Source organism: Electrona antarctica (assembly GCF_951216825.1).
Source record: "Electrona antarctica genome assembly, chromosome: 8".
In the NCBI taxonomy this organism is placed as follows: Eukaryota; Metazoa; Chordata; class Actinopteri; order Myctophiformes; family Myctophidae; genus Electrona; species Electrona antarctica.
The window spans coordinates 8,846,454-8,874,375 of record NC_136789.1 but is presented as its reverse complement, the minus strand read 5'-3'; the positions used below and the strand labels follow the sequence as shown (position 1 = coordinate 8,874,375).

The 27,922-nt window shown below is 42.2% G+C and overlaps 1 protein-coding gene across 1 annotated transcript; it reads left to right on the top strand.

Moving 5' to 3' along the window:
- LOC306927761 (zinc finger and BTB domain-containing protein 16-A-like) lies at window positions 1–27,898 on the top strand. The gene is made up of 3 exons (XM_079507608.1): window positions 1–147; window positions 251–366; window positions 26,406–27,898. The coding sequence occupies exon 3, from the start codon at window positions 26,503–26,505 to the stop codon at window positions 27,745–27,747; it is 1,245 nt and encodes a 414-aa protein (XP_079363734.1). The 5' UTR covers window positions 1–147; window positions 251–366; window positions 26,406–26,502; the 3' UTR covers window positions 27,748–27,898.
- The last annotated feature ends 24 nt before the right edge of the window (window positions 27,899–27,922 follow it).

The following is a 27,922-nucleotide window of genomic DNA, read 5'->3' as shown; positions in this document are numbered from 1 at the left end:
CTGTCATGTGTTTTCCTGTCAGAATGTCTGCTGTACAGGGCACCTGCAAATAGTGTAGCAAATAACTCCACGTTTGATGAACATAGCGCCAAGGCAACGTTTCTTTGTATTGTCACAGAAATATTAATATAATTTACAAGTTTGCTGGTAAGTAAAGTGGCCATGTATGTCTGAGGAAGCAGTATAATCATTTTTGAGCATTCTTTTTGTTAACTTCTGTGTATAGCTTAACGTGTATTATCTCTTACAGCTTCCAAATTAGCCTGGCTTGTTTGAGGTTGAGCTCTCGGCTCCTCTGTGGCTTCAGTGTGCTGTGGTGTACTGTTCAGAGGTCCAATGTAAGCTGCTGGGCATGGAGTCTCCCTGGTGAGTGAGTGCTGTGCTTTCCTCAGCCTGGCCGATTGATTGATTTTGATGACATTGACTGCAGGCGTCTCCACAGGATTGACTCTGTTTCGCTTAAAAGCAGTAGGCATACAGTTGGAGACAATTAATGCTCGTTTTGCTGGGAAGAGTTTCAGAAACCCATTGATATAGATCATATAGTGAATTATAATCTCAAACCTTTTCATGTACAGTAAAATTGATATGTATGTAGGCTATTAGGCTGTGGACTCGCACGTGTGAAAATATGTGTGGCCAGGTATAATAGTGGACCCTCATGAGAAAAGATATGGTGCCTTAGGCTACATGATTCTACACCTGTCAGTAATACTGTAGGTGGGGAGAACCTATGACCTGATGAATAGACAGTCATTCATATACAGGGCATTCTCTCATTGGAATGGCTACATTCTAGCTGGTGAAAGAAATTGCAGTGAGATTAAGCACATTCAATCTGGTGTCCCTATGTTGGGCATGTCATAGGCAAAATCTTTAAAAAAAATAGCAAGAATCCCTTTTATATACAAGCTCAACGTGCATAGCATCATGACACAGTGAGCATGTACATTCGCAATTTGGCTATTTTTTTAAATGGGGCTTAAAGCGGTATTGTGCAACTTTTTGGGAATACATATATTTTGTCGAATCTGTACGCTCAAATATTTTACTACAATATAACCTTTGAGGTTTTTGTATTTGGTATCCCTGCTCTCCTATTGAGACTTTTAGATCCTAGGTTAGACATGGTCTTTTAGTTCTGCTTTGACATAAATTAATTCAATTTCTCCCCTGATCAAGCAGGCAGGCTCTATTATTGGCTCAGTGGTAAAAATAAATAAATTCCAGGTCACTTTTAGATGGAAACGGACTGCAGACAAACCGGCAAAGCCCCAATGTGTTCTCATTTTTATTCACCTTTTACACGCGCTGTAATCACTGAACACACTGTAATGTGCATGCCAGGTCGCTCGGTGACTGACTGCCAGATAGACCAGTCACCCATGTACAAGAACCACCGGAACTACAGTCGAACTACAGTTTGACTTCCTATCACATGGCTTGTTGTTTACATTATGGTTTTACATTCACCATCGCTAGTCAATACAGAGCAGAGCCGTAGGCGATATTTGGAGTAAGTGTAATTCTAGGAACTCGAAATATCGCCTACGGCTCTGCATCAATGTAATAAACAAATATGCGTTGTGAAACCATGTGAGCCATGATGTCACAAGTTTAGTGGATTCACCGTTTTGCCTGTTTACATGGAGACGGGAGGAAACAGCATTTTCAAAGATTTCCACTCTGGAAGCACACTGGGCACAATATACGCTGTAGAGTGCATATCTGAAATTTGACTCAAGGAAATTACGTTAACGCTTTACAAATCTGTTTACATTCTCCGTGAATTAAGTGTTGTGATTGGTCAAACAAATATTTTATCCGGGGGGAATATATCTGACGGATGTTCCGTCCAAACATTTCCGCCTATGCACTTTGCCTTATATTGTGACCAGGCTTTTCTCTTCGCAGATGAGTAAGGCTGGGACCGAGGCTACTCTGGAAGGTGTTTTCACTTTGTTGCGTTTTCACCCCCGAACAGAACGCTGTTCTCGTCTAAAGGGACCCCAGCAAACGATACTTTATTTTGCCGTTTTCTAAGGGGCCTCAGCTTTTGCGCAGGAGGCCTGGATTCGGACAGAACAGGAATGTGCAGCTTCAAGTGATTAATGTGTTCAAGGACCCCTAGTGGTCCCTGGACTGGACGCCACTGACTAAAGTCCACTATTGTCATCATAGGCTGCAGTATGTAGCTATAGAGCGTCGCAGTCCTGCCCCCTACCATGGCCCAGGAAATGAATCCCAATGCATTTTTCCCATAGACATTTCAAAAAGTATTTATTTAAAGACGGTTACGTCACGGACAAAGCCAACTCGAGTCGTGACAACTCATAACACAAACAATATTTTGGACCAAACAAATAATTACAAAGAAGAAAAACAACAAAAAAAGTGTTGTAACCTGCCGTTTTTTTCTTCTTTCTAATTATTTGTTCGGCCCAAAAATTTGTCACGACTCGAGTTGGCTTTGTCCGCGGCGTAAACGTCTTTAAATAAATACTTTCTGAAATGTCTATGAGGAAAATGAACGGAGAATCATTTCCTGGGCCATGGTAGGGGTGGGACTGTGACACTATAGGGTGAAATGAGTTACTTATACTCTCACTGTTGTGATTTAGGTTCACCATCTGTTGTCCCTCATGAGTCTCCATCTAAACCAAAGGGGTGGTATAGGTGAGGATCAGCTGAGTTGTGCACATGGATAACTTTTTGTTTTCTTTTTTTTGTGCCGTACTTGATCATTCTACAGTGTCACACAAAAGATCCACAAGCGGCGCCTTTTGAAGTTGTAGATCTTCTACTTTTGAAGTTGAACCCTGAAAAGCAGTGGTGGAAAAAGTACTCAAATGTTTTACTTAAGTATCAATAATGCAATATAGAAATAATCCATTACAAGTAAAAGTCCGGAATTTTAAATGTACGATTTTTTTTTTAAAGTGACGCATTGTGAGCTTGCAGATCGTCAATTTTCAAATGGCCGAAATGTAGGCATAAATAGGGCTGAAGTGGTTAATTTATGTTTTGTAATAATAATCAAAATAAAAAATAACACGGTACAAACATTTCTGAGATGTAAAAGTATTGGAAATTGGAAATATTCAAGTAAAGTGCAAATTCTTCAAAATTGTACTTAAGTACAGTACTTAAATAAATGTAACTTAGTTACTTTACACCACTGCTGAAAAGTAGGTTTTGCACATAATGAGGTTTCCACCCGACAGAGATGACAGTGTTTTGCTTTGAAAACCCACATGTTTTTTCATTCAACTACGTATAATATATATCAGAACTACATGATGATGCCTACATTTCTGACAAACCAAACAGAGTGAAAATGGCTTCAGCGTATATGACGCAAGTGCTTGAATGAGTGGCACTCCAGCATGTGATGTCTATACTGTAGATGTTTACGTTTTGGTGACAAAATTGCCCCTATAAAATTGGAAAGTAAGATTATTGCTACTGGAAGGAGATGAGAATGCCCTGTTGGTAATGCATTCCCCTCCAGTGATGCAAATACCTGTTGTACAGTTATAACCATTGTCAGAGTACTTAGTGAAGTACTGGGGGGGGGGGCTAGCAGTCTATGACGTCAGTCACTGTTATGATATCAGGAATCTCCTAGCCTCGGTCCCAGCCTTACTCATCTGCGAAGAGAAAAGCCTGGTCACAACTTAACGCTATTGGCGGAAGTGTCGGTCCGGAACATCGGTCAGATCGTATCAGGGGGTAATACCCTCCTGATACGATATTTTTCCGACCAATCACAACACGTGTTTCATTCACGGAGAATGTAAACTGATTTGTAAAGCATTAACGTAATTTCCTTGAGCGGTACTTCCGCCAAAATCCCAGAACTTCCGCCCCAAAAAAATGATAGCTTCTACAGCGTAGGTCTTGCCCAGCGTGGGGATCTTCATATAGGGCATGCAAACGAGTCTTTCCCCGACTGGCATAGGTAAGAGCATAGCAGTGGCGGCCATTTTGTGGTGCTACAAATCGAAAGCCCATTCATTTTACCCATAGAGACTTCGGAAAATATTTATATGAATCATTTTAAGCTTGGAACCAAGGCTCCTGGTGATTCACTGATTCGTGACCATAAAACATTTGATTTGATGTAAATGGCTTTTCAATGTAATGGGTCCCGGGACCCAGGGGTGGTCTTTTAGATGGGTCCCATGCAGGGACATTTTATGAGTCCTACTTCAACGAGTACAGTACTGAGTACAGTATTGCATCCCAGGACCCCCCAGAGGGTGACATGATTCTGTCCTTTCTTAATTTAGTGAGGATGCAGGATTCAGGCGATTTGCATCACTGCTATACATATTGTATAATCATTATTCAATTCATTATGCAATACAACCTAAGGCCATGAAAATATAATACATTTCTAATGCTGAACACCAGTTGCTATCGACCAGAAGGAAAAATGACAATGAAAAGGAATGGCCGATCTGCGAGCTCACAAGTTAGAACGTGATTTTTCACACATGGTCGTGTGAAACGTGAATATTGTGAGCTTGCAGATCTGCTATTTTTCACTAGTTCTGTGCGACACTCTTCTATGATGAAGTAAAGGTTTTCTGCCCAACTGAATGGCTGGTATATTATCATGCTGTCTGCAAAGAGGTGGCGGACACACTAGAAATGACATTTACCTGAGTACTATATTTAAAGCAAAGAGTATCTTTGTAGTATTTTTAAAGCATTTTTACTATACTTATACAGGAGACAGATATTGTACTTTTGACTCAAAAGCACTTGACTCACTATGACTTTATGACCACTTTATCCCCATTTCATATAGTGAAAATGGCAGATCTACAAGCTCACAACGCTTTGCATTTTCTGGTAAATCTTTGAATTGGGGCAGGGTGGGGAGGACAATACAGCAATGCATAGATATTAAAACGAAAATGGACTTTTGTAATTTGTCATTTTGTGAAAGTATTAAAACAAGAAAATAACTCAGTCATAACTGCCAGGTACAGCAAGCTCTTGTAGCGGCCGTTTTTGTTAGTTTCTGACGTGCTTTTTTTGGTTCACTCACTGTTTTGTTATGGCTTTCCTGTTGCTCCAGTAAGCTCATAACATTAGCTGCTGTTACCACTCACTCCGTGTTGCAGCGTTCAGAGTAAGTTTTTGGTTTTGGTTTGGTTTGGTTTTTGGGCCGTTCAGACTCCCATTGGCTTAGAAGGCAGCCAATCATGACTAGGTCTCTAGGAGGCAGCCAATCATGACTAGGTTGTGTTTAGAGTCGGCTTTACAGTCGTCAGTAGTGCGTGAAAATGTAGGCCAGGCTGCTTCGCACCTGGCAAAAACATGTACTATTGAAAGTACTATAGTTCTTTAACTCTGGTTCAAATTTGACAGAGCAACTTTCACTTGTAGTTGAGTCATATTTGACCAGGAGTATCTATACTTTGACTAGGATTGAGTACTTTGTCCACTTCTGCTGCCAAGCAATGCAGTCATACTGATTGTGACTAGTCTATTCTCAAAGGATTATGACCTCTGCTATTCAACTGCAGTCTCCAATGTATCAATTATGTGCAGATTATGTGCATTATATACCAATGGCTTATCATTATGTCTCTTTTCGAGGGTCCACTTGTCTGCCTATTGTAACCTGAGAGAAGCAGCACGAGAGTTAGGCCTGAGGAATCCTGGAGTCGTCATAACGATTTGCAGACTTTGGCTAATATTTGTCTTAAAGCTTAAAATAATTGTACACTACCATCATTTAAATGTGATATCATGCCCAGGGGAAGGTTTTTATTATTTGTGAACATTTCCTGACAGTTATTTGTAGCTACAGTCACATTGTTATCAGTGATGTCACAATAACATACAGCTCCGGGGGTGACAAATAGAAAAAGAAAAGTGGAAATTGTAATTGTATGTGTAAAAGCATCCACAATGATGTTCTATGACTCACTGTACATTTTCTGTTTGAAATGTGACATCCGTATCGTTGCTGTAGGGCCGAAACCTCTTATCTCCATATTTCAACTTTTTAAATCTTTTTTTTTTTGTAAATTAAAGGTAGGGTAAGTGAAAAGGTTTTTGTTAAAAGGTTAAAGCACTATATTCTGATAGTAATCATTGCTATAGAGTGTTTGTTCAGTAACAGGGGTCTCCCTGTCTCTCCAGCTCTTTATTTAACTAATACTTTTAACTAACTAATTACTAATAATTTTCAGGTAGCTGACAAAATTACAGCCAATCAGGTGTAGTGTTCCAATTTTTTTCTGCTCATTTTTTTGTGTCATCACTTACAATTCCATTTGTTTAATCTGTATCCTGACTGTGTTCTCTATCCTGATTGGATATAAGAGGTATCCTGACCTTGAAATTGATAATAGAAAGCTGGAGAGACATGAAGACTCCTGTTACTATCACAATAGAGCTTTTTAACACTTATTTTAACCAAAGAAAATCACTTACCCTACCTTTAATGCTGTAATTCATCATACTACAGTGTTGCACAAAAGTGGCGAAAATAGCCAATCTACAAGCTCAAAATACGCCGCATTGTAACACATTTTGAGCTTGTAGAATATAGGCAATTTGAATTTGGACAGAATAGGTTTCCACCCGGCAGCAACGATATTCAGAATACTCCATGACCCGACAGCCACTCTCCCATTCATTAGTGCAAGAAAATCAACGCCGTACATTGTATAAGATTACATAATTACAGTCTTATCTGTTTTGGGAGTATGAGTCATTAGTCATTAGTTCCCTATTGTAAGTTTTACTCTATTTTTATGCAAATGAGGGGCATTAATGAGGAGGACATGCTTTGAGACTTTGGTAGAGAGCCAACGGTAAAAGGGCGAGGTTGCGCGCACGCATCCTCCTCGTTGACGGAAGACTGCTGGGCGAGCGCTGGCGCTTTGGCATGGGGGGTCAGATCAACATGGAATGATTTATGTACTGGCCATATAAGGAGCATGTCTTGAGTGTACAGGGTTTGATGACGTCAGATCAACATGGAATGTCAGAACAGGTCAGCTCCATATATGGACATCTAAGGGTGGTAGCGGGGACATTCTCTTGAGTGTACAGGGTTTGATGAGGGCCGGGCCTTAATTTTCGGGCCTGTTGAGAACTCTAGTTATGTAAGCCTTATTTTATACTGTCGTATGTAAGTATCATGCAAAAGTATTGGAAATGGCCCATCCCCATCTACAACGCGTTGTGAACTTGTAGATCTGCTATTTTAACTGTCTTTTCTGGGCCTTTATTTGACGGGTAGTGTGTAGAGAGAGAGGAAACCGAGAGAGAATAGGGGTCTAGGAGAGTAACATGCAGAAATTGTTCTGGATGGCCAGGAATCGAACCGGGGACTCGCTGTCGGGCATTAAGAGTACACGCTATTTTGGAAAATGTGAACTTTTTTTGGTTTTTTTAACTAGGGATGGCCAGGTTGAAAGTGGTTATGGTGATGGTTGGCAGACGGGTGGACAGACGTTATTGAGGAAACGGAGGGGGTCCAAGTGGGGGCAGTGGTGGGTTTTAAGGATTAGCTCTTTGTCCGCTGCGGTTGGAAGTCTCTTTTTCTCAGGCTCACTGTAATATGATTACTTTGTCGTTTGCCATCGGTCCAGTGGTTAAGTACTATGGAGGGGACGGCCTTTGCTCACCACAAAAAGAACGAAAGAAAGGGAAACGCAAGTTTGAGTTCTGCCAAAGCATGTATTTTGTAAATGATAACAACAATATGCACAAAAAGGGAAACATGCACGTCACATTTAACTCAGAGTTGGCACATATGGAACCAAATGGACCCGTAACAAGGGTCCATTTGGGTTTTACATTACCTCCGAGTTACAACTGACAGTAGTTTACCACGTTGAGTTTATTTTGAGTTTATTTTGTGAACGATCCCCCAACAAAAGCAATATGTACCACTTGCGTGTTGCATTAGATTAAACCGTCTGCTCAGTGCAAACTTAAAACGAGAGAGATAAAGAGCGAGAGAGAGAGAGGGATGGGAGGGGGTACAGTGTTGAGTGGAATTCTGCTGCGCTTGGAACAGTTGGGTTCCTATACCCCGATGGTGTGTATTTGTGCATGCATGCAGCGCGTATGATTGTGTGGGGGGTAGGGGAGTGAGGGGATGGGTAGAGGTGAAGGAGAGGGACGCGTTTCTCCTTTTTGTAGTCTCTGTTTTTATGAACTGTGTGAAAAATAAATTAGCTTGATATATAGATCCCCCATTCCAGAGTGTGAGTGTGAGTGTGAGTGTGAGTGTCGTGCGTGCATGCTCCATGTGTCTTTGTGTCCAAGAGAACACACCATGTCCTCCATCAGGGCCAAATGGTTTCATTTTCTTTGTGTGAATAATTTTATTTGACCACTTGAACCTTGAAGGATGTCCCAAATTGTAATGATCAGTTTTAATTGAACTGTGTTGAAGTGTACACACAGCCATAGACAACATTTTGGGCTTTTTGGCTTTTTTTGACACATTTTTGTTTACTATGGCATGCCCAATTGCCCATAATAGATATGTTAGATATAATTAGATAATAGAGTTTGTATGATTACAGCTATGTGATGTTTTATAGTTAAAGTCTCATAAAAAAGAAATCTTATAATCTTATTATAATAAAACATTGCTATATTCTGATAGGTAAGAAGCTCCAGATCAGAAAGTACAGGTTTCAGGTCAGCATACCAATTGTGTCCAATCGCACTTCACTTCGACTTCACTTCACTTAAGGATCTTAATGTTTTAGTTAGAGCACCTGCTGTAAAGAGTAAAAATACATAAGAAATATTGTTAAATCTTGGGAGTACAATAAATAAAATTAAATCAATCAAATCAATTATAGACTATTAAAAAAAAAGTAGATTGGGATGCGATACACCCTCCTTAGTGCTTTGTTTGTTTTTTACATTAGAACAGGATGTATTCCTAGTGCATTCTGTTCCACTATAGGCACAAGTCAGGACCACGTCACAATGTGTCATCACATGATCAGCAAACATTGATCCACACGTACAAAAGCAGTGCACACAATTCAAACCTCCCACTGACTCCCCATTGTCCCGCTAGGAAGGGGGCTATAATGTTATTTTTAGAGACCAGGGTCATTCACACACACACACACACACACACACACACACACACACACACACACACACACACACACACACACACACACACACACACTATTGTTTATTGTACCACTTTCAACATGGCCTACCTATTTTGTGATGTCATTATAGGTTGAAAGTGGGCAAATCATTTTCAAAAGTGTCATAAGATTTCCAAGAAAATGTAAACTATATATATATATACACACACACACACACACACACACACACACACACACACACACACACACACACACAATACGGTATATTCTTCTTCCCAGATAGCCAAAATAGCAGATTTGTAATGGGTGTAAGCTTGGATATCGGCTATTTGCCATACTACAGAAGTATATAGGGCTTAAGTGGTCAATGACGCAATTGTTGATATTTACGATGGCTTGAGTCCTGTTCATTTGGTGTTTGAATGAGGCGGTCCCAAGTTAGAAAGATGAAAGACATTTCTTTTTATAAGTTCTGGCCTGAATGGAAACAGCGAGAGACCAGCGTCTTTAAAGGGAGGTTTAGCGTTAGTTCCTTACCTCACCAGGCAGGGTGTCCAAGGCTGCTGTGAAAAGGGGTTCAGACATCCGTGAAGAAAGGCAGGCCGACCCGCAAACCTAATTAGCCAGAGATTCATCCCTATGATGTGGACCATGTGTAGAAGATGGAGCGGTGCTTACTATGCTTACTCTGTTCTATGTTTAATCTGTACTATTTCTCTTAACTGTTTCATTCATTTATTCGTTAGTTATTAGGTTTGTAAGCATCTTTAGCAACCCAGAAAAGCATGCGATTAGTTTGTAAACTATGTATTTTATTATTATTATTACCAGTAAGACGCCCTGAGGGGCAAGGGCGAGTGCACGCATCCACCTGGGTGACAGCAGACTGCTGGGCGAGCACTGGCGCTTTGGCATGGGGGTCAGATCAACAATATGGAATGAATTCTGTGCTGGCCATATATGGAGCGTGTCTTGAGTGTATAGGGTTTGATGAGGTCAGATCAACACATGGAAAGTCAGAACAGGTCAGCTCTATATATGGAGATCTAAGGGTGGCAGCGGGGGAAGTGTCTTGACTGTACAGGGTTTGTACAAGGGAGGTCGTTCCACAGCGTAGGAGCCAGGAGGGACAAGAGGCTAGTGATCGCTGCAATTGTAATAGAACATGTGTTCCATATACTATACTATAAGTGTTGCTGGAGTTTTGACCTCTTTTAGACTGACTTGTTTCCCTCTTCTCCGTGCACCTTGGAAGTAGGTGAAGTTGTGCCAGAAACCCACTACCCTTGCCTTCTCCAGATTAATTGAAGGACACAGGGCTGTTACTTAACCTACAGTACCCAGCTCTGGGCATTCTTGTCTAAAAAAAAGAGGATATTAAGGAGAATGCAGAGAGAGGATGGTAGGAATCAAACTGTGTGTGTGTGTGTGTGTGTGTGTGTGTGTGTGTGTGTGTGTGTGTGTGTGTGTGTGTGTGTGTGTGTGTGTGTGTGTGTGTGTGTGTGTGTGTGTGTGTGTGTGTGTGTGTGTGTGTGTGTGTGTGTGTGTGTGTGTGTGTGTGTGTGTGTGTGTGTCGCGCCTGCCTCTTAACATTCTCAGCTATAGTATGCTAGAACTCCAAAGATCTCTTATCATGATGTTCCCTCCTTCTTTTAAATATCACATAGCCTTAAACGTCCACACAAGTAGCTGATTGCAGCTCACACGGCCAGTGATCTGGAGGAAATAATTAAAGACAGTACTGTGACAGTAACATGATCATCAGGTATTATGATCTATTCTACTAGATACTAGGAGGAAGATTTGTTTCAAAGTGTACAGATAGTTTATGTTGATGTGGCCACACCCACCAGTTCATTAAGTACACCTTTTCACCATAGCACCATCCACCTGAACTTAAGCTTTGCCCACAGCTGCTGCTGTTGTTGTTGTCATTGCATGATAAGGGGAGGGACTGATTTTAGTGTGCCACTTTGGGCCTTTTGACTCTATTATTATAACCACACCTGGGGCTCTATTAGAGTAATGTCAACTCCATAGATAGACACATACAAAACAGAAAAAGTACAAAACTATGGCACCCCATCTTTAATGATCATTCAGCCACTGAGTGTCACTGAGATGTAGACAGCATGGCCAGGGTTTAGGACATAATGTATAATATTACAGTAACAGTACATATCGTTGCTGTCGGGCAGAAAGTATCTCCATACTTTTAGTTTTTTTTTGTAACACGGTGCAAAACAACGCGTTTGTTTCTGAAGAGTGACACCTGACGGAGACAACAATTGTTATGTAATGTCATTAGCAATAATGACAAACTGTAAAACTAAACTATGAAGCAAGAAATTGCAACAGATGCAATAGCCAGAAATTCTTAACAACTTAATTGCTACAAAACTAATTCCTTCACTTGGCTCTTATTAGGGCTGTGAGATAAGAAATGGTCTCAAAACCCAGGCTGGAACTCCTACACTCAAGTGGATCAGTTAATATTTGCACTTGTTTTATGATCCTGGACAGACAATTTACATGTTAACTAACTTGTAAGCTTGTAAATAGTTACAGTTGGTTGCTGGAAGCTACTGTATGTGCAAGGTGTGAAACTACTCCATAACCTGAGGCAAGGTGTGAAACGACTCCATAACCTGAGGCATGTCATACCACCTTGGACACAAATGCAATTTTACAATTTACCAACGGCTATATATGCCTAATGTTTTATGATCCTATAATTTGCTGTTGCAGCAAAACCTGTTGAAACACTATCTCTACATATGGCTAGATCCAACTGCATGTATTGAAGACATTTCTTCGAATGGAGTCATTACCATAGTTCAGCTTAAAATGTGTTGTTCTTCCAAGGACTTATCCAGAGCTGCTTTGTGGTTGTCTGTGCCCAAGATGTTTAGCTGTTTTTAACTCGGTACACCCATCAAAACGCTCTCTTTGTAGATCAGTCCAAGTTCCGTACTTCCCACAGGCTGTGAATAGGTTCCCTCAGGAAAGACCCTGAGGCATGTACAGTAAGAATCTGTCTCATGCCCGGTCGATAGCTTGCCTCAGCTTCAGACTGTACATCACAGAGGACTCTATAGGGCATGGGAGAGAACTGATCCCTTCTCAGAAGCACGTAACTTTAGGTTCTCTCCCTCCGAGCGCCTTCGCTCAAGACAGGCGAGGAGCTCAGCTAACGCTGGTTAAGTGTTTAAATGGGCTGAAATGTATTCATTATTGATGAGAAAATCATCCTGCCACAATGCTTGTGGGAGTTTTTGTGTCTGTCTGCGCTTCTTTGTGTCAAGAGTCCAGATCCAGAATCTTTTGACTTGGAGCGCAACAGGGAATTAATTCATTCATTACATTGTCATACTGTATATGGGTTGATATAAAAGCAATGGCAAAACGGCAGCTAATTGAAATGTGTTGCGGAAAGTGCCTCGCTTCTCCCTTTTCCCTTGCAGCTTTGATCTGAGCGAGATAAAGAGGAAGTCGAGACCGGTTTGTACTTCGCCACACAACACTGTCGCAAGCCAAAAATAGCTGATCAGCAGTGGTGGACAAAGTACTCAACCTCACTATTTGAGTACGTATGTCTTATAAGTATAGATGGATACTGTATGTTGTTGTCAAATCTGTACTTGAATTTAAGTACTGGAGTAGTTACTTTTAAAGATACTTACAAAATACTCAAGTAGGCAAAAGTGCTAATTACTAAATAGTTTTTCTTTTTATATCGATGCATTGCTATATTGAAATTTAGACATTTCCCCCAGAAAGATCTTTTCCAGAAATGGTCACACAATTAGTGAACAATGAACACAACTGATCTACAAGCTCACAACATGTTGCGATACGACACATTGTCAGCTAGTATAGATCTGCTGTTTTCACTATATTTGATAACTTTTTCCTGTCCTAGAAATTTCAAAAGTACAATATTTGTCTTTCAAATGTAGTGGAGTGGACGTCACAAGTGCAGTAAACAAAAATGTTAAATACGCAAGTAAAGTACAGACACTCGATGTACTTGAAGTACAGTACTCGAGTTACTGTCCACCACTGCCGATCAGTAAGCGTGACGTGTTGGGAGCCTGTATATGAGCTAATTTGTGATGTCCTTCCTCTGCCCATCTCATCTGGGCTAACATTGTTCATTTTGAGATTGTTTTTGATTTGATTATTTATTTTCTGAATACTTGACTGTTGAAAGAGAATATGCACAAGCCAATAGCCAGGATAAAACCACACACGCACACAGAGAACCATGTTTGTGTCTTCGTGGACTACAGTATATACTAAGGCCTGTTTGCCATGCAAGGCTGTGTTATTGAGTATCTGTCCGTACATATTTGTGGCACGTCACAGTAACTAATGGGAAGAGTTGAGAGTCCACTTGAAGCGCACAAAGAAAATGTCTCCGACCACGGCGACCAGTGCAGAAGCTGTGTGCCATCTCCCGTAATGTCTCCGACCACGGCGCCCAGTGCAGAAGCTGTGTGCCATCTCCCCTGGTTCCTAAAGGACTGGTCTAAATGTCTCCGACCACGGCGCCCAGTGCAGAAGCTGTGTGCCATCTCCCCTGGTTCCTAAAGGACTGGTCTAAATGTCTCCGACCACGGCGACCAGTGCAGAAGCTGTGTGCCATCTCCCGTGGTTCCTAAAGGACTGGTCTATGTCTCCGACCACGGCGCCCAGTGCAGAAGCTGTGTGCCATCTCCCGTGGTTCCTAAAGGACTGGTCTATGTCTCCGACCACGGCGACCAGTGCAGAAGCTGTGTGCCATCTCCCGTAATGTCTCCGACCACGGCGACCAGTGCAGAAGCTGTGTGCCATCTCCCGTGGTTCCTAAAGGACTGGTCTATGTCTCCGACCACGGCGCCCAGTGCAGAAGCTGTGTGCCATCTCCTGTTGTTCCTAAAGGACTGGTCTATAAATTGCAAGAGCACTTTCATTATTTGGATCCGAATCACCGATCCATGCATATACATTTTAAAGTAATAGGAAACTCTTAGATAGTTCTAAGTACACAGGCAAATCCCATTTTCACAATCTCTGAGTTGAATTAACCCCTTCCAACCTGGTGTCCCTCTTATGGGCATGTCTATTTATAGGATAAAATCGTGTTAAAAATGTATCTAAAATGTTGAATCTACTGTACAATCTCACACCGCCTCGCGATGCAACTCACAATGCCTCACACAGCGAGGCGTTGAGCTTGCAAATCGGCTATTTTCACCATTCGACACCATTGTACAATGATGTCTAAAATATGGCTTAACACTGCAGATTGTACCGTAGTTTAATATAAAAGCTTTCCCATCCTGCATTTACTTAGAAATTAAGTCTTTACTTACTATCTTATTCTGGTATGTGGGCCATTCAGAGTCGACGTGAAACCACACACAACCCTTAGATAATCGCTAATTCATTGTCTTTGCGCTTATAAGTGCCTAGCTGAGAAGTGATTGCCACAGAGCTATGAGGTCAAGGCACTCTTCACCTGAGACTGACCACACAAACCCGGTTTGTCGGGCTGCCATTCTGCTGGTCAGACGAGACAAGAGGAGTATTGATCCAGGCGCTCCTCTCCGTCGCTGTAGTTTGTCCTCTAAGCGTGCAGGTGAAGGCTTAGGAATGGAGAAGTAAATAAGCACTTGGTAAATAAAACACCTAGGTCAACATGGCCATTTCACCCATTAACCTGAACTAGCTAAGGCCATTCTTTGAGATTAGACAGTGACTGAAGGCAATCGGGGGAACCTGCAACTGGGCAAACATGACAAAGCAATGGTCATTTAGGGTTCAGGGAGAATCCACTGTTTGCTAAGTGTTGCACTGAACGACAGCATGTAGATTGCATTGTATGCTAATGCAAAACAATTCAAGCCGGGTATATCAATAGGTATAAAATATATGTGAAAAACAGTCGGTGGAGGTGCAAGAAATGTGGCGCCTGTCGGTCCAGCGTTTTGCGAGATTAGCCCCGGACACTCACCCACTGACAGACCTCTTATTGCCTCCTGCAGAGTCACCATAAAAAGACCCATACGGTTTACAACAGTGCTTCTCAAACTTTTTCCAAGTCAAAGACCCCCAAAATGTATTTTGATATGTATCCTGCAAGGACCCTTGGCGGTCCCCGGAACCCACTTTTAGCATACAGTATGATTCATCAAATTATCTGTTTGTATTGATACAAGATGTTGTTGGATAGCATTTGGAAGCGATTATGCATGCTGTACAGTACATAGTACATATCATGAATGACTTGGTAATATTTCTTAATACAAATACATATTTTATAGGTGCGGGCAAACCAAGATCTCAGCAAAGAGATTTTTTTTGGGGGGGAGGGGGGGGCTTAGCCTTGAGCACATGGCGAGCAAAGAGTCGCTCACAGCCAAATCCAACCAAAGGTCAAAGTTGGGGGTCAGGGGTCAGAGAGGTGTGGCCTTGGTGCCGGAGACGCCCCCAGGTTTACACAAGTGTAAAAAGAATCCATTCAGCGGGGCTGTATGGACAGAGTTTCACAAAGATCCACTGTGTGGGGCGCATACCTACCCCCACTCCATCTCCACCGTGGACCATGCCTGCACACAGCAGCCCACACAATGCTGGGGTTTCTGGTCAGCCATGGCCATGTTGATGTTAACCCCCATTAAGGCATGAATATCATCCAGGTTTCCCTTGTCGGTTAAACTTACCGACCTAAGTGTTTTTAGTGTACCCCGATAAAAATCTGTTACACACATTGCGAAGCGTGTTCGTGACTTCCACCGAAAGAACCCCCCCAGCCATGGTTTAATTCTCAATAGTTTTCTTTGGGCATATTTTATAGCCTGACATATGTTGTGTGAGCTTTGTGAGTAAACAGCGCATTTTTGATACATAAAGCCTCTTCACCACATAGACCCCTCTATACTTTGTAGCTGACCTGAGTTGTAGATCGCCTAGTTTACTATAGGGATGCTGGGGTTGTTTACTATAGGGATGCTGGGGTTCAAGCGGTTAAATTGGTTCTCAAAGTAGGCTTACCCCCTCGCCAGCAAAATGTGTTTAATGCAGCATCAAGCTCACAGATATCTGGATCTGCGAGCCTGTACATCTGCTATTTTTTTAACATTTTTGAAAATTCTTGAAAGTGTCTTCAGTTTTTTAACACAAATCTTCTAATCTGGGGGTCCCTGGCACAAAACAATTTCAGATGGGGGTCCGTGGCCATATACATATTCCTTAACAGGAAGAAGTTTGAGAACCACTGGGTTAAAACGCTAGGGAAAACCTTAATGACCTATAAATGTATGACATTAATCAGCAGCACACACAGCTGAACGCTGCTACAAAGTACGAGTTTTCTAGGAGCAAATTAACGCACACGTTTAGACATTGGTAATTACTTCACCAGCCAGTATCTCGATCCTCCGGACAAATATGCTACATAAGTTGTGGTTGATCATTCTTGATTGTGCCAATTATCTCTGTCCTTTAAGTGGAGGTTAGGGCCTTATCACAGTAATTAGTCTGACGGTTTGAATTGGAAAACTTGCAATTAACGTGAGATATCACGGCCGGGTAATTCCATATCACCACCACCACCAAACTGATAACTTTACCAATCGTTGCCGTTGGATGCTAACACAAGGGTATCTTTATTTGAGTCTACCGATGGAAAGTCACTCTCGGACTCCATTGCCGATAGTACAAACATGTTTAATCACAGTAGCATGAAGAAGAGGGTGTATCTGTGCGCTTGCAACTAATCTCCAGTGGTGGAAAAAGTACTCTTTATTTAACTGGAAAAAGGTTCTTTATTTAATTAAAGTATCAATACTGCAATATAGAACTACTCCGTTACAAGTAAGTCTGGAATTCAAAATGTACTCAAGTAAAAGTACAAAGGTATTGGCATCAAAATGTACTTAAAGTACGAAAAGTAAAAGTACCCTTATGCAGAATGTGCCATTTCAAGTTTTCAAATGTATAAACATCTTTTGAAAATAGCTGATCTACAAGCTCACAATGTGTCTCATTGCGACGCATTGTGAGCTTGTAGACCGGCTATTTTCAAATGGCTGAAATGTATAGCCTACAGTAGGGCTGAAGTGGTTAATGTATGTTTTGTTAATCAGTAAAAGTACAATATTTGCCTCTGAGATGTAGTGGAGTAGAATTATTGGAAATTGGAAATACTCAAGTAAAGTACAAATACCTAAAGAAAATACTTAAAGTACAGTACTTAGGTAAAATGTACTTCATTATTTTCCACCACTGCTAATCTCCCAACCGATCTGTGTCCACAGCTTTTTGTGCACGCTGCTGGTAGACCACAGACATACCTCAAAAATGTGTTTTTTATTCCCCCCCCCACATATATTTAATACCTCTTTTGTCGAATCCAAATTTGGTTTCATATGTCATGGATAGGTCTATGACGTATGACACCAGACATCACTGGTTGTCAAAACTTGTGTCAAGGACCCACAAATTGATATACCCATGTACCCCCATTTGAAAAGAAAAAGAAAGCAGTGATTTCTTTTTTTTCAAGGAACCTCATTTTGAAATGCATTAGACCACGGATCCCCATTTGATACCATTTTAAATATCTTAGACCTCAGATTTCTCTGTTACTTTAATGGTTAAACATTCTCATGGGTTAAACTTTAACCCATGATAATGTTACGGGTCCATTTGGTTCCATTTCATTCGTAACCAAATGGAACCAAACTCTCAGAGTTACAGACCCACAGGGGTCCATTTGGTTAACTATCAATGATTTTGCTTGGGACCCTCTGAAATCCACTGAAGGACCCCCTGGTGTTAACCGGACCCCTCTTTGAGAACAACTGTCATAGATGACTAACATCACAGGCTGCATTTTTTCTCTCTCCATAAATCAATGCCCTACTTGTTCATAGTACAGTGTCACACTGTAAGTATCAAAAATAACAGAGCTTGAAACATGGCGCAAAGCGATCTGCTATTTTTCTATTTTAATCCTGGAAAGTAACAGCTTTGGACATATGAGGTTTCCACCCGACAGAGACGCTACCCACATGTGCATGATTTTTAGTCCTTGCTATGCTGCTTCATTGTATGACAAATACCAAAAATTGCACTGACTATTTCTGTAAATTTGGGGAAATCTTTGAGGTTAAACCTTTTGCCATTGTTCTTGGGTGTGGTTTCATAATTTAGCCCCCGCCTTCCTTTCCCTTTTCCTTCGCTAAAACGGGGGATTAGGGTCAAGATTTAAGGCAGTGCCGTTTGCTTCATCCATGGCTAAACATATGCTCAGCCTGTACCGCATGCAGCTCAAAGGTGATGAGGCACCCTGTGTGATCCCCGCTCAGATACATCTAAAGGTTCCCACTGCTCGTACATCAGGGGACACCAGACCAGACCCCACCCCTATTTCCATCCCATGTTGACTCCATTTTGATATAGCTTTTAATTGTGTCACTGCATTCCTCTTGATGTGAAATTCCATACCTGTTCGCCTACTAAAGGCCTGGTTTGGCAGCATACTGATGATGTTTGGTGAAAGTTGAGACGAGAGAGGGAAGAAATGGTCCATTTCTGTTGGGAGGTTTCAGGAACTGGTGGACAGTAACTAAGTACATTTACTTGAGTAGTGTGCTTAAGAAAATGTCTGTACATTTCAGTATCTGTACTTTACTTTGCTGTTTTGGATACTTACTTTTTCAGAGACAAATATTGAACTTTTGACTCCACTACATTTCTAGGAATTGAAAAAGCACATTATGAATCAATTAACCTCTTAAAGGACCACTTCACCACTATTCATATAATTGGTCCTCACTAATGTTCATGATAAAATAGCACATTTCTTTTACTCAGTCATAGGAGGGCTGTTCAGAATTCCGTCCACAAGTCACATCATCGTTAGGCAGATTTTATTTTTTACATTTCAAAAATATATATATTTAGATTTCTATTATAGTGAGAATGATGGCTTCTATTTTCGCATTGCAACTTTTCAGGAATAGAAAGCTTGTAGTTTCTATTAGATTGTATTCCCCATTGATGATGTCACTGGTGGACGGGTTTCTGAACTGACCACAGCCCTCCTCTGAGACAGACTGAGTAGAAAAGAATTGTGCTATTTTATCATGATTGTTAGTGAGGACCAATTATATGAAGATAAGTTGAAAAGTGGTCAAGTTGTCCTTAAAGCTGAATTTCAAATATTGTGACGATAGCCCATTAAAAGCATACTTTTGAATACATAATACAGTACGCTAACTCAAGTACAAATATGACCACCACTTGTTTCATTTCAGTTTACTGTTAATTAATATGGTAATTTTCTTTTAAAATGTCATGTAGTTTGTTTCATGTTTGGGGTGCAGTCAGTGTTTCAGACATAACGGACTGGCTTTCTTGGCATTCTTAAGTATAGATCAGGACATCTGTATTTATTTCACAGATGTCGGCCCAAATAGAGCTCTGTTGACCTACTGGACTTGTCCAACCAGTTGCTGTTGATCAGTGGTGTAAGAAATACTCACATTTGTAAAGAATAGTACAGTAGCAATACTACAATGTAGAAGTACTTTTTATACATTCTGCATTTACATTTTTACCCGAAGTACCACACACACACACACACACACACACACACACACACACACACACACACACACACACACACACACACACACACACACACACACACACACACAACACACCAGTAAGACGCCCTGGGGGCGAGAAGCGACACATCTGCCTGGGTGACGACGGCAAACTGCTGGGCGAGAGCGCTGGCGCATTGGCATGGGGGTCAGATCAACATATGGAATGAATTATCTACTGGCCATATGGAGCGTGTCTTGAGTATACAGGGTTTGATGAGGTCAGATCAACATATGGAATGTCAGAACAGGTCAGCTCCATATATGGAGATCTAAGGGTGGCAGTGGGGGAAGTGTCTTGAGTGTACAGGGTTTGATGAAGGCCCAGGTAGGGCCGGGCCTTAATTTTCTGGCCTGTTGAGAACTCTGTTTTCGCCGGCTGCCGGGCGCGGCTGCACTAATAACTTTGGGGCGGGCCCGTCTAGAGTTTAAATGGACTGCATCAGTCAAAAGGGAGACATCGAAGAGGAAGGACGGGTAGGGAAGGATCAACATATGGAGTGTCAAAACAGGTCAGCTCCATATATGGACATCTAAGGGTTTGAGGTCAGATGTAGAGTTGCTGGCTGGCTCCATATATGCAGATCTAAGTGATGATCCAGTCTTCTCCATGTATGGCTATCTAGGGTTTGATGAGGTCAGTGTCGTGCTCTTCATATATGGAGATGGCCATATTCGTTGCTGTCCGGAGGAAACCTCATAGCTCCATTTTTGAGGTTTTTGATTTTTTTTTCTATAAATCAGTGCTATTGAACACCCTTTACGTCTGTGTGTCGTTTAGAAAATATTTAACCAATGGAAAATAGTAAAAAATGCATTGGACAAAACCTCTTAACTCCATTGGACCCTCAAACCGTCTGCTAAAACAGCTAACTCCACCTCTGTCCATCTCATGCAAGTAATTGACTATCTTGTCACAACACCAACTTTGATGAGGCAGTATTGCATCATTTAAAAAATATAAGGTTTTATTGTTTTCCTTAAAAATGTATATTTTTCATTTCCTGAAAAATGAACATTTTGAGTTATGAGGTTTCCTCCGGACAGCAGAGATATGGTGGTGTGATGTGTCACAAGGTGTGATGTCACTAGGCGTGACCATATATGGAGGTGTGATGTCACTACGTGTGACCATATATGCAGGCGTGATGTCACTAGGCTTGACCATATATGGAGGCGTGATGTCACGAGGTGTGACCATATATGGAGGCGTGACCGACCGACTGACTGGCGGGAAATGCAGGTTTTCTTTGTAAACTGCGATGCGGTGAGCTTTTATAGATCAGCTATTTTTAACAAAGTATAAAATACGGCTTACTTTACTGTATTTGTTTATTTTGATGAAACAGAGTATATTAACAGTACACAATGTAGCGTAAATGCACCAGATTTAGCAGTGATTCAAATTTTCATCCACAGTCTCCACAAAAAACACAAGTGAACAATAAAATACATTACCATTAATATGGTTAATGTATGTTTTGTAATAATCCAAATTCTACAAAATAATGTGAAACTAAAGTTTTCAAATTGTAGTGGAGTAAAAAGTACGACATTTTCCTCTGAGATGTAAGGGCTCTATTTTCATCCATGCTAAACCCCTTATCCCTAAACTACTTTGCCTTTTTCTACTATTTTGAAAAACATTTTTGAATTGTTAAAATAGCCAATCTACATCGACATGTTGTGAGCTTGTAGATGGTGACTAATTCAAAAATGTTTTTCAAAATAGTGAAAAAGGCAAAGTAGTTTAGGGATAAAGGGTTGGACGAAAATAGAGCCTGTAGTGTAGATAAAGTATTGAAAATGGTATTGTGCTGAGGTACTTTCCCCTCCAGTGCTGTTGATTTTAGCCTACTGTAATGAAATGAAATGAAATGAAATCTATATTTACCCAGGGTATCTGGGCTAAGCTCAAGAACTTGTTTCCAGCCAGGCCCTGCTCATAGAACACATTTCATCGTAGTGGTTGATGCCTTGTTCAAGGGCATTTCAGCGGTGGTAATTTTAACGTGTCGGACGGCTGGTTCGAACTGGGAACCTTCCGGTATCTAGACCGCGCCGCTATCCGTTCGGCCACCGCTGCCTGTATGGTGTATGCCAGGTGGGGTGACCATACATTGCTGAATTTCTCCCTGGCTTTACTCTTTTAATGTGAACTTTGTAAACTGTTGATCTATCAACAAAAAAAGAGTAAAGCAGTCCCTCTGATACAGTAGTGGACAATCATCATATCATGGTTATCAATATGCTTATGCAGATAAGTGTTTCGCCACTGAGTCAGGCAGCTAAGGTCATAATCATGACATACATACACTGTTAGTTGGCTACTGTACTGCAGGACTTCCTGTAAGCTGTCCTACCAAAACACAAGAGCCTCCCGCAGCACCATAACACAGTAGTGTGTCGCAAGCAGCCCGAAGGCCCAAACGCAATAGCCTATCAAGTTACAAATGAGGGGTCGTCAACTAATGATTTTAGACAACAACTGTGTATGTCAGATGTTGGAAAGGGGTTCTTTTAGGATATCTTTTTTTTTACCACTCACAAACCCATTCAAAGGAGCACCCTATAATTTGTTTGTTGGTCAATAATAATAATAATAATAATTATGATTATTATTATTATTTACAATAATGATGTGAACAGGTCTTACTGCTTTTTCTGGTTTTATCCTCTTAGCAGTTTGAATTGACCTTTACCTTCCTTTGACTGTACTGTACCCATTCTGCAATCTGTTAATAACATTTTCCATTAATCAATCAATCAATCAATGAATATAATGTCATCACAGTATTATATTAATTCATAATAATTAGTGTGGTGGCAGTGGTAGTAGGAGTGGTCCTGATGAAAGTGCTAGTTGAACACATGATGCATGCATTGAGTAGGATTAGGAATCAAGGCAGTGTAATTGGCGTCCTGTAGACCTACAGCAGACATTAACATTAGACAGCCCCCTAGGTGTCTCACTTTCTCAGCGTTTAGCTTGGATTCGGTCAGGAGAGAGCCTCGGCTCGGCTCGGCTGACGTCACCAATGTGTTGATTTGCTAAGCTGAAAGAAGAAAGGAGTTTTAGTGCGTGTGTGAGAGCGTGTGTGAGAGAGCGGGTACTGCGAACTGCGCTGCTACTATGCTGTACAGCCCCTACATCCACACATACGGAATCTAAAAAAACGTGCAACTTAGGTGAGTACACCCAATATGGACCACACGCCGGAGTGCCGGCAGCGAGTCTATCAATGTTTCCTCGATGTACTTTCATTCACATTTGTACATTTTTTTCCCATATTTATTTTGCTGTTAAAAAAAAATGTGCGCCGCCGCCGCCGCCGCTGCTGCTGCTGTCCCCACTTCAACCTCATGTCAACTTACAGTGTGTGCACGGAGTTGTGTGAAAAAGTATCGAGCAAGTTTTTTTTTGCGTGCAACTAACTGAGCATCATATATGCGCACCGGAGTGGAATATTGGCGAGTCTCGCCTGGCCATAAGAATAACCCCGTCCGTGCTGCTGTAAGGTGTTGAAGTTTCTATTAACGCGCACGCGCGCACGCACGCACTCTCACACACACACACACACACACACGCACACACACGTTATTGCAATAGATGTGCGGTCTTATTGACGTAAGCGTCTGTTTTAGTATTCGGGGGATCGCTGGAAGCGGACGTGAGGTCTGGTCTTGTACTGAGACCCAGACAGCCAGGCATTATTATGATGCTCGCTGTCGTCTCTCTCTCTTTCCATGTGACTTTATTATTTGACAAATTATAGCCTTTTGACCGTTTCGGCTGGAATAATGTCGCCCTGACCCTTTACCGTCACAGTCTGCCACTATATCCTACGCACTTTGTGTCGCTCATTTATCCACGGTGACATCATTTGACAGTATAGTGATAGTCTCAACTGAATCCATCCTTATTGATATAGAGCCATTTGTCGTATCAGTAGCCTACAGTGTATTATAGCCGATAGGTGTAATAACCTGGGATTCGATTGATTTAAGAGAAGGCAAAACCTATACGATTCTCGGACATAGTAGGCTAATAATCCCCATAATAATGACACGCGTCCTGTTTATTATGGGGTGGGAAATTGTCAACGGATGAAATGCAAATTGATTTGTTATCGAGACTGATCTGTCTGTCTCTCTTCTGTCTCCTGCCTGTGCGTTTCAAGCTGAAGATATCATTAGTTAATTGTCCCGTTTGATTAGAAGAATGATGTAAAATTATAACTAAGAATGTAAGCGTGCCCTTATCAGTACCACCTGTGTCAGAGTGTTAATCACAAATGGAACGGAACTGAATCCTAAGCGGTAGCTGCTGCTGGATCCCCGGGTCTCGTCTACTTTTTTTTTAGCACCCAATTCGTGTCCCAGCTATAGCGTGTCCTCTTGAGACAAGTGAGTGAGTCGAGCGTTTATTCTTGGACAACTGCATGTTAGGAGGAGGACATCGTTTGGACAAAGCACTGCGTGGAAGATGCATGCGGGTCTGTGTTTATTTCTTTATTGTCACTGTCTGGGTTGCAGTCAGAGGTGCGCGACGGTCGGGGGCATGCATGCAGCTACAGTTGTTAAGACTAATCGTGATCCGATTGATAAAGGCTGCCGTTCGATTAGGCAACGTTGTGGCTGGTTGCGCTATTTTCAATATCCCGTGTGTTATTTTCGAAAGAAATCGCCCTGCATCCACCTAGAATAATGCAACATTTGACACGTTTGCTGCGTACAGAGCACCGTTTGTCCGTCTTCGGTTCTCCAATATTAGCGCGCCGTCTAGACGCACCGATGTCCCTCAACAGGCAGCCTTGAAAGCTAACCTGTGATCCGTAAGGCTAAAGTATCCTAAACCAACAACTTTCGATTTATACGCAGACCGTATTACTGAAGTTAAGCCACCCCGTTGAGTGAACGTAATAGCCTTACTGTAGTCGTGCAACAGGCATTGATAATTCCCCGGGGTCATAAATCGCAGCTAAATTGGCATTCCTGTTATAAAGATAATGCTGGGCTTTTTATGCATGACCTTTGCTGACTGTGTGGCTAAATCCACACTCAGGCAGTTGTAAGATAACATGTAGTTTTATCATTCTCTACTTTATCAATATAGCTTAGCTCAGATAAACAACTGTCCAATGTCCTAGACAACACAGTATTTATTTTCTATTGCATGCACTCCTCAGGGCAAATAATAGCTGCCACTTTTCAGTTTAGCCTAATATGGTCTCTTATTTGTGTTAGCCATCACCTGCTTAGGGTTCTTCAACTTCTTTGTGTTGCATTAATAAACATTGCATTTAACTTTTAACATTTTCTCTCTGTGTGTGTGTGTGTGTGTGTGTGTGTGTGTGTGTGTGTGTGTGTGTGTGTGTGTGTGTGTGTGTGTGTGTGTGTGTGTGTGTGTGTGTGTGTGTGTGTGTGTGTGTGTGTGTGTGTGTGTGTGTGTTGGGGAGGGGGTTGTCTAAATCCCTTCTATAGTGCTCTCCTGTGGCGGAAAGCAAACGAGAGCTGAAAAACTTGTTTCTCGTTAGGGAGATATATTGATGCATTTATACTGCAAATGCAATTGAACAGACTTGTCTGTATTGTTGACATTTCCTGTGGTTAAATGTACGTGTTTATCTATGAGATTTGTGGTTAATTTGCATTAATGTCAACTTTACCAGGATGGCAATTTAGTTTATCTAGTTTAGGAAAGCCACTTCAGCCAGTAATATAATCTCCTTTTCTTTTCCCTTTCTCTTTAACCATTCACCTCTTTAAAGAGATATATACGTTGCAGGAACTTCATTGTATTCAGAAACCCTTTAAATAGTTCACCTAAAATAGGGCTTACAGGTTGATCCTGTTCAGCTGTGTAATGAAGTTGCTTCATGTGCAGACAGATTATATACTGTACATTGATTGGTGCTCTACTGTATTTAATGTAGTGTTGTTGGTGTCTGCTTTTGCCTCGTCCTCTTTTCAAACCATTTCTGGCAGCCACTCACTTCTCTAGCCCTCCTCGGCTCTCTGCTCTTCTCTGTGATGGGAATACTGAGTGAGATGCCATTTCATTTCACAATGTCTTTGTGAGGCGTGCAGTGAGATACCCCACTCGTTCACTTAACCGCCCATCAACTGAACACATTAAGAATATGGCTGTTATTTAAGTAATGTGGAAGGATGGACATTTCGTTTTTCGTTTTGTTTTTTATATATGCAGTCTATTGGTCTCTTAGAGCTGGTGTCTCTCTTTTGTTCATTTTCTCCATGGAATCTAGAGTCTTTCTGCTACATTTTGAATGTGAATTGCTTAGTTTGAAATTCATAACCATTCTCTACGATCTGAGATTTGGCATACTGTTGATTTCTATGTGACATTGGATCTGATTCTTGATTCTGATACATTGTTATATCTTAATAAATAAATTAAATGCCATATAATATACCAAGACTTACCATTTTATTTTAATTGAAATTATGGACTCTTCATCACCCAACAATGTTTACACAGCTTTTCCTCGAACCTTTGCTAATGATGTTGGTATTTGAAAATGTAAAGATTATTAGGCTTGCTCAACATTTTCAGCACTGTCAGAATTGTCTTGCATTGACTTATTTTTCCTCTCTTTTCTTCCAGGATAGACTTCCTGTTTACAAAGACAACAGACTAATAAACAGCTGAGCGGGGAAAGCAAGCCTCATGAGTTGGCCTCGCGGAGGATCGCAGCGGCATCATGGATTTAACTAAAATGGGCATGATCCAACTCCAGAACCCCAACCACCCCACGGCCATCCTGCAGAAGGCCAACCAGATGCGTCTGGCCGGGACCCTCTGCGACGTGGTCATCATGGTGGACAGCCAGGAGTTCCACGCCCACCGGACGGTCCTGGCGTGCACCAGCAAAATGTTCGAGATCCTCTTCCACCGCAGCAGCCAGCACTACACCCTGGACTTCCTCTCGCCAAAGACCTTCCAACAGATTTTGGAGTACGCCTACACGGCCACGCTCCAGGCCAAGGTGGAGGACCTGGACGACCTGCTGTACGCGGCGGAGATCCTGGAGATCGAGTACCTGGAGGAGCAATGCCTCAAGATCCTGGAGACCATTCAGTCGTCGGACGAGAACGACACGGAGGGCAACGCCAACGACGCGAGCACGGAGGACGACGACGAGCGCAAGGGCAACCGCAAGAACTCCAAGAAGCATTCCACTGAGAGCGCCGGCTACCCGCCTGGCGGTCTGCACGGGTCGGGCATCGCCGGCATGGTCGACCAGAGCCCCTCGGTCTCCACCTCTTTCAGCCTCTCCACTATGAGTCCCACCAAAGCGGCCGTAGACAGCCTGATGAGCATCGGCCAGTCCCTGCTCCAGCAGGGCTTCGGGGCCGAGCACCTAATCCACGCCAACTCCCTCCACCACCACCATCACGTGATGCCACACGAGATCAAGACGGAGATGATGGACGTGGGCGGAAACGGACACGACAACCCGCAGAACATGGAGTCCAGCGCCTCCAGCAACGGAGAGCGGGCCGGCGAGGACCGCAACCGGGACGGCCCCGGCACGCCGACGCGGAGCAGCGTGATCACCAGCGCCCGCCAACTGCACTACGTCCGCGACGACCAGCATCAGGCGGACCTCGGTCAAATGGGGCTTGAAGCCATGGCGGGCATGACAGAGAAACACCTGGCCTCCCTGTACGCCCTGCCGCACAATCACAAAGATGTCATGATGTCCATGGTGCAGCCGTCCATGGCGTCGCTGCCCATGTCGCCGGCGCTGGCCATGTCCATGGACTTCAGCGCGTACGGGGGACTCCTGCCACAGAGCTTCATCCAGAGGGAATTCTTCAGCAAGCTCGGGGAGCTGGCTGGCGTGGCCATGAAGCCAGACCTCGGGCACAGGCACCAGCACGAACGCTGCAATGTTTGCGGCGCCGAACTGCCAGACAACGAATCCGTGGAGCAGCATAGGTAGGCTGAACAGAATTCCCCTTCCTTCCCTTCCATTTCATTCCTTGAGGCTGTTTTTTATGATTTTAATTTTCTCCCAGTTATTCAATTTAGGTTTAATTTATTTACACATTTAGAAAGTTTTTGTTTGTGATGTGCCTTTGATATTTGTAAATCACTGGTCGTGATGTGTGGGATAA